Source organism: Rhododendron vialii, chromosome 11a (genome assembly GCF_030253575.1).
Source record: "Rhododendron vialii isolate Sample 1 chromosome 11a, ASM3025357v1".
Classification (NCBI taxonomy): Eukaryota; Viridiplantae; Streptophyta; class Magnoliopsida; order Ericales; family Ericaceae; genus Rhododendron; species Rhododendron vialii.
In genome coordinates, this window is record NC_080567.1 from 9,853,899 (window position 1) to 9,862,424 (window position 8,526).

Here is an 8,526-nt window from a genome sequence, read left to right on the forward strand (position 1 = left end):
ACTGAAATCTTGGAACACCGGATCCCCCTTTATCCTGATGCAAAACCCGTAAAACCGAAACTAAGACACATGAGACCTGATTGGGTGCTTAAGATAAAGGAAGAAGTCACTAAACAAATCGATGTAGGGTTTCTAATGGTAACCGAATACCCACAATGGGTCACAAATATTGTTCCCGTCCTTAAAAAGGATGGCAGGATTAGGGTCTGTGTTGATTTCAGGGATCTCAACAAAGCAAGTCCAAAAGATGACTTTCCCTTGCCTCACATCGATGTGCTGGTCGACAACACCGCTGGGCATGCTTTACTTTCCTTCATGGATGGCTTTTCAGGATACAACCAGATCCTAATGGCCCCAGAAGATCGGGAGAAAACCACGTTTGTCACTGAGTGGGGAACTTTTTGCTATCGGGTGATGCCTTTCGGATTAAAGAATGCAGGATCTACTTACCAGCTGGCCGCCACGACCTTGTTGCATGACATGATCCACAGAGAAGTGGAAGTCTATGTTGATGACATGTTGTCAAAGCCAAGGAACGAGAAGGGCACCTACCTACGCTCAAGAAGTTCTTCAAAAGGATCAGGAAGTATAGGATGCGCCTTAATCCAGCCAAATGCACGTTCGGGGTTACAGCTGGAAAAATGCTCGGATTCATGATTACCACACGTGGTATTGAAGTTGACCTGTCAAAAATCAAGGCCATTCTAGAAATGGAACCGCCACGGTCAGAGAAGGATGTGAAGAGTTTTCTCGGCAAGGTACAATTTATCAGTCGATTCATTGCCAAGCTAACTTCGACTTGTGAACCAATCTTCCGTTTGCTCAAGAAGGGTGTGTCGTTCAAATGGGACGATAAGTGCCAAACAGCTTTTGAAGCAATCTGAGCTTATCTACGGAGTCCGCCAGTGTTGACACCCCCTGTGTCGGGAAAACCTTTGATCCTATACCTATCGGTCACTCCGTCCTCCATGGGGTGTATGTTGGCACAAGAAGGAGACGATGGGGTTGAAAGGGATGTCTACTATCTAAGCAAAAAAATGGTGGGATGCGAAGAGCGTTATACTCCGTTGGAGAAAACATTCTGGGCACTCGTCTGGGCTTCTAAAAAGTTGAGACATTATATGCTAGCCTACCCAGTAAGACTGATTTCTCGAATGGACCCTCTCAAGTACTTGTTTGAGAAACCTGCTCTCACCGGGAGGATGGCACGATGGTTACTAATGCTAGCAAAATTTGAATTAATATATGTTACCAGGAAATTTGTAAAGGGGAGAGCTGTTGCTAAATTCCTAGCCGACTGCCTAGTCAAGGAAGGTGAAGATGTTGAGTTTCAGTTTCTTGATGAAGACGTAATGCCTCTAGCTGAGGATGTTTGGAGGTTATACTTCGATGGTGCTGCGAATCAGAAGGGGTTTGGAATCGGTGTACTATTAATAGAACCCAATGGGTCTCACATCCCACTCGCCTTCAAGCTAAACTTTGAGGCTACCAATAATCAAGCAAAATATGAGGCTTGCATTGTGGGAATGGAAGTAGCACTTGAGATCGGCATAGAAAAATTGGAAGTGGTGGGAGATTCCAACTTGGTAGTGTCACAGACCAATGGGGACTGGAAAGTTAAGGAGGAAAAACTGAAGCCATACCATCAGGACCTCGAAGATCTCATCCCCCATTTCAATAAGGTGACTTTCACTCATGTGCCGACACTCAAAAATCGATTCGCAGATGCCTTGGCGGCCTTAGCATCTATGGTCGAAATCCCTCTCAGTGTGAAGCTAAGGCCGATTGTGATCGAACAAAGAGATACGCTGGTATATCAACATGTCATGACTATTGACGAGCCCGATGATGGTCACCCCTGGTATTACGACATTTGAAGGTTCGTGGAAAAAAGAGAATACCCCATTGAAGCAAGTAAGAAAGATAAAATCGCCCTCCGAAGGATGGCAGCTCAATACATCATCTGCAGAGGAAATTTGTATCAAATGTCACACTGTGGCATGCACAAATTATGTTTCTATGGTGCAGAAGCAAGAGGGTGATGGAAGAGATTCATGAAGGTGTGTGCGGCCCTCACATGAATGGCATGATGCTTGCTAAGAAGATCCTTAGACAGGGGTATTTCTGGTCCACCATGGAGACAGAATGTGTGGAATACGTGCGGCATTGCCACAAGTGCCAGGTCCATGCCAACCTCATGCATGTCCCGCCCTCCAAACTGCATCAAATGACCTCACCATGGCCTTTCTCAGTATGGGGAATCGATGTCATCGGAAGAATTGTACCAGCTGCGTCCAATGGCCATAAATTCATTTTAGTAGCCATTGATTACTTCACGAAATGGGTGGAAGCTACTTCTTACGCCACTCTAACTGTAGTTCAGGTCGCACACTTTATCAAGCAAAACCTCATCTATCGGTATGGAGTTCCTCTGGCATTCATATCCGACAATAGGGTTCATTTCAAGGGAAGTCTTGAATGAGTTCCAGGTTCAAGTACACAAGTCAACCACCTATCGGCCGCAGACCAACGGGGCCGTGGAAGCAGCCAACAAGACAATCAAAGCTATTTTGGAAAAGACCATTCAATCCGCAAGAGATTGGCATGAGCAATTACCGCTAGCATTATGGGGATATCGCACATCCGTACGTACACCAACGGGGGCAACTCCTTACTCTTTGGTTTATGGTATGGAGGTTGTACTTCCCATTGAGTTGAAAGTTCCATCTCTTCAGACTATGATCGAGTGTGAGGTCCAGGAGGCAGAATGGTTGAGCAATCGATTTGAAGAGCTCATGTTGTTTGACGAGCGTCGGTTAAGGGCTCTTTATCATATTCAGGGGTATCAGAGAAAGATTGCTCGTGCGTTCAATAAGAAAGTAAGGCCTAAGGACTTAGCAGAAGGCGACATGGTCTTAAAGGAAATATGGGCCCCAGTCTATGATCCACGTGAGAAGTTCCAACCAAAGTGGTCTGGGCCGTACATCATCAAGACCATCCTATCTGGAGGAGCTACGCAACTCATTGACTTGGACGAAAACGAATTTTCAACTTTGGTCAACCTGGACCAACTTAAGCGCTATTATCCCTGAGAGAAGCTCGCCGGGCTGAAAATCGCAGGGGCGGGCAGACCCAGGCAAAAGTTAGAGCAAAAGCCTACTAGGATGAAAACCCGCAAGGGCGTCCTAGGCAAAAATTAAGAGACGCAATAAATGAGCTCGCTAGACCGAAAACCCGAAAGGGCAGTACTAGGAAAAATTCAGAGCGCAAAAGGAGAGTGTCAAAACCAGAGCGAACCTTAACCTGAACTACGTTATGACCTGATTCCTTTACCATAAGGATACGTAGGTAACCTTACTCTAAGGCCCGGTCACGATCAATCAAAATAAAAATCCAGGTTGCAAGAATTCAAAGCATTGAATCAAGGAAAGGGAAACCCTCCATGACTCATTATTATGATAACTACTTATAATACATAAGGCTGAGCATGACTTTCGAAAACAAAAAGTGCAACTTGATGAAAACAGGGTCCACAATTTATTCCGTAATTAGGGTAGTAGGATTGAGTCAGTTTCCTTGGGCCCCAGCCCTCACGGCAACATCCCTCCTAAGCCATTTTCGGTAGCTCCCGCGAACCATCATAGATGGGTAAGGATGTGCATCACTCACTTTACGAGTTCTCCAAAGCCACTGGTAGTTGCAAAGAATGGAGTGGCGAAATAAGGGCAGAACAACAACGATCATAACCTCTGCAGGGGCCTCCTGTCTAAGGCCAAGCTGATGCTGAATCCGGTATGGGATATAGAAGGTAAAGGCCTCCAAACTAGCAAGGACGACACACTGGGGGCCCATGAAGTGCAAAGTCATAAGAGGGAGATCTAGCCACGAACTCCTCCACGAAACTGTCTCAGCTCGCAGACGCCTAAAGAAGTTGACCCACTCAGGAACGCGCTTGCCCTCGAACTCAAAGCATCGGAGGGACAACAACCTAGCCTCATATTCCCAATTGCCAGGAGGAATGGTTAGCACATTCACCTTATCACAAAGCCAGATCTACCAAAGAGAGAAAAACAAGTAAGAAACCATAGAAAGCCGAAACGAGCATTGAGGTAAAATGAGAACGTGGGAAAAATCCAAAAAAAGAGAGCTGAGTGAGAAGCCAACCTGAAGGACGAGAGGACTACCCCCGAAAGCTTCAGCCTCTCCGGCGCAAACTTTGTCCAAACCCATCAACGTCTCAGCCAAAACCATGGGGATCACGTCCTTCTGAGCCTCAATTTGAACGGCAGTGCTGACCAGAGCTGAGCTAGCATGACCAGTGGAGGGTACCAAAAGATAGGCTACGAGCAGGCACATGCAAAGGGCAGTCTTGCGTTGAGTTTCATAAGCTATGTCCGCAAGATCACCCGGAGCAGAAAACATTTCGATAAGTCGCATCACATTGCGGTGACCGTCGCTTACTAAGTAACGGGCAGCACCACTACTCAATCCAAGGACCGTGGTTAGAACCCTATGGACGCTTTCACGAACAGGAGGGATAATGACTTCTCCCGAGCCGAAGCTGCCAAGGTAGGCACGAAACTCTTCCTTGGTAGGACAAAGTTCTTGCTCGCCAAAACGAAACACATGGACCTCGGGATCCCAAAAACTCGCAGCTACCCTCAAAAGCTCGGGACGAAGACGAATGTTGCGAAGATACCTCATAAAGTAAAGACCATGAGCTCGGAAGTTCAGCCAATCAACGCACTCCATTGAAGCTAGCCATGGATGGAGTGAACTGGTGAGCGAAAGGGCCATAAGGAGGAAGAATGAGCTTCAGAAGAATAAGAGCCGAGTGGGATGGAAAGAATTTGGCCAGAATTTATAAGGGGGATGGAGGAGACAATTTCAACTTTCGAAGAGCCTCGGGTTTCAAAAGTGCAAATTTCCCATGAGTCTTGCATAAGAAACGGCTTGGTCATAGCATGGGAACACAATACAGACATGCACTGGCTCAGAAATGCCATTACACAAGTCAAACTTCAACCATCGTGCAAATCTGTCTTGGGAAACAATAAAATACAGGCTGTCAGAAAAACAACCTCGCACGGCATAATGAAGCCACACGCGACATATCCAAACCGGAAAAAATCATCACTGTATTTCACTAATATACCGTGGAATATTATGAAACAATGCACAACGTTTTGAAAGCCCGCGCGGCATACTGTGTCTGCATTTCTATATTTTTTGACAGCAAGAGCATGTAATGGATTTAAGGTATCTCGGGGCACCATTAGCCATCAGAACACACTCCAACATGTATTTGGGCCTTCAGGGACATTTCGTTTCGAGTTAACTCCCGAGATTCAAGGTCATAGTACGAAAAGTCGACATAATCCCGTTTCTAAGCCATGTCAAGGTGTCAAATCGCGTCTCACTTCGTTTCAAGTCATTTCTTCGAGTCTCACAGGTCACTATGGTCAAAAGTGACTTGGTTTGAGTTCCGGTTCAAGTCCCGAGTCAAAATTCAAAGTTGTCACCTTCCAAAATCAACATTTCCTTAGTTTTCTAGACATAAGATGAATTTCCGAGTTATATGTCAAGAATTCAAGGGCAATCACAGTCATATTCGAACCCTTGACAAGGGCATTTGTGTAAATTCTCAGGTGAGACATTAATTTTTCCAAAAACATTCATATTTTACTCCTCTGAATTCTACTTCTTTGTCAGCATATCTATCCTTGCAAAAACTGCGTACCCGACTCATTTTTGGATAATTGGCTGGTTGCACATTACAATAATAGTCTTAGTTACTTAATTTTCTTTAAACAGTAGCAATAAAAGAAATTGAACGACAAAAGACAATGAAAAGGTAATCTCTGCATATACAATCCCAAAGGGATCCATGAGTCAAAGTCCAAGACAAGGCATGCAAGCCTGATGCTCAAAATCCTACCTACCAAGGGTAAATAGACACCCTACAAAAGGAAGCACGCAGGCTCCACCAAAAGACAAAAGCAAAAGAGGAAACTCGGTCCTCTTCCTCGTCCTCCTTAGAGACCTCCTCCTCCGCCTCGGAGCTAACCACCTCCTGAGCGCGAGTCACTCTGGGCATAGTACTGCCAGAGGTATCTTCCAAATCAATATCTGTAGGCTCCTCAGTCTCATCTGAAATGGCAATAGGCTCCTCCTCAGTGCCGCCAGAGTGCCACTGTCTCTTTGACGGGCGCTCCTCTCGAGAGCCTGCAGAGGAAGCCTGTTGCGTAGGCATGCGAACAGACTTCCTGCGTAACCCCCGAGCCGCTCCTCCTCTAGCCTGCAATAACATTCACAAAGCATTTGCATCATAATCATGAATAAGGGTAATGAGAGCAACTAAGAGTAAAAGGTTTACCATCGTCCCTCCAGGACGAGTCAGTACAGGTGGGGAGTGGCCCATGGCGTACTGCCGCACCAGCTGCTCTAGGCCCATCATCGCCGCCGCCATCTCCCTAGCATTGTAACAACCCTGATATTTGGTAAGTAAAAATTTCGTTAAAAAAAATTTGAATTTTATTTTAATACTTGGATTCGCTTCCAAAAAAATTCCTTTTGTATTTCTCATAATCCGTCATAATTGGATTTTAGTCTTTTAAAATTATATTTCTTGGCTAGAGATTATACTTGGCAAGTATAGTTAGATTCTAACCCATTAGTTAGAGAGACCTAACTACCAACCCATTTAGTTACCTTTTAACCATTACCCATTGGACGATAAAAGTTAGGAAAACTTTTATCTATTGGACAATAGGATTTCCATTAAAATATCTAAGTTAGATTTGTTAGGTACATATATACAATTATATATAGATATATATATCCACATGACTAAAAGGACATGTAGTATTTCAAGGTCTTATTTAAGTATTCTTTTTATCCATTGGTCAATAACCGTTAGGGAAATTATTACCCCTTGGATAATAGGGTTAATCTTTCCAATAAGTACAAGGGTTATTAAACAATCATTTTCTAGATTTCCCATGTGTTGATATACTAATATATATATATATATATATATATATGTAAGTACTTTATAGACTTAATACCCTCAGATTCTCTAGGTACAAAATCTATTATTTTAATAAGAAACATGTGCTAATTTGGATTATTTTAATCAAGGATTTTGATCTTATAATTTTTTATTGGATTTGAAAATCTTCATAGATTGCATGGTACATACTAATATATATATATATATATATATTTGTGTACTTGGACTTATTTATATATATATGTAAACATGTGTTTAATTGAATTGTTTAATAGGAAAATCTTTACCCATTGGGCAATAAATGCTAGGGAAAATTTTATCCCTTGGGTAATAGCCAAGACTTTGGCTATAAATAGCACCCTTGTCCAAGCATTCAACTCACACCTTCACCTAGCAACTTCTCTCTCTAGAAAAAGATTTGTGTTCTTTGTTTTTCTTGTTCTTGAGCATTCTTGAAGTTCTTCCTAAGTTCTTCAAGAAACTCATCCTAAAACCCCTTTTTGATCCAAAAAGTTCAAGTAGTTTAGTCAAGATCAAGTTTCGAGAGAAACCTTTCTCTTTCGAAACTTCCGGAAGCATACCGTAGGAAGTTACTCCGCCCGATCGTCAACTTACTTTCCGTAGTTGCCACTACCGCCAAGAAGAAAGGTAGAAATCCTAGTCCACTTACTCTACGTATAGTATAGAATCGTATGTTGAAAAGTAGAATGTCCGTAAGTTCAAAGTATAATTTTCTTAATCGTTTTTGTTAAAGTAGATAAGGTTATCTATCGTTTATTATGTTTAGAATGCATGATGGTTAACAAACTTGTTTTGCTAATGGTGGTATGAACATGTTAAATAATTGACTTTTACTTCAATAAACATATGTTGTTTAGAACTTGCCAAAAAGGAAGAAGGAATGACTTTCGAAAGATAAAGACTTATCGTTAATAGAAGTATTTGTATTTTGATCTTTAGGATGGTTATGAGCATGATTACTAATATAGAATTGGATGATCTTGCTAGTTGAGTTTCAAGATTTCAATGAATGATTTATGTATACGTGAAAAGTCCTACTACGGAGTCTATACATGAAAACGAGACACAGAAATCAAGAAAGTTAGAAACATGACGCCTAGGGTGTGTTAATGACAAGGCGTGTTCTGAAAAGGAGAAAAAGTTTTGAAACCCCAATGTGGCCGGACTTGCCCATTGTGGGAATGTGTGTGTGTGTTCCAATGGGAATCCAGAAAAGCGGAACCATTGTGAGGTTGTGTGTGTTCCAATGGAAATCCGAAAAAGCGAAACCATTGTGAGGTTGTGTGTTCCAATGGGAATCCGGAAAAGCGGAACCATTGTGAGGTTGTGTGTGTTCCAATGGGAATTCGGATCACCGGAACCATTGTGAGGTTGTGTGCGTTCCCATGGGAACCCGGAGCAGCGGAACCATGGTGAGGAATGGCTTAGTTATCCGCAGAGAGGAGCCAATGCAATTGTGTGCTAATGGGAACCCGGGATGGCGGAACCATGTG

The 8,526-nt window shown here is 43.1% G+C and overlaps 1 protein-coding gene across 1 annotated transcript; it reads left to right on the forward strand.

Moving 5' to 3' along the window:
- The first annotated feature begins 968 nt into the window (after nt 1-968).
- LOC131306853 (uncharacterized) lies at nt 969-1,877 on the forward strand. Its single transcript, XM_058333281.1, has one exon. The coding sequence runs from the start codon at nt 969-971 to the stop codon at nt 1,875-1,877; it is 909 nt and encodes a 302-aa protein (XP_058189264.1).
- The last annotated feature ends 6,649 nt before the right edge of the window (nt 1,878-8,526 follow it).

Coding starts and splice junctions, on each gene's coding strand:
- LOC131306853 (XM_058333281.1), top strand. CDS start 969: ATGGGGTGTATGTTGGCACAAGAAGGAGACGATGGGGTTGAAAGGGAT.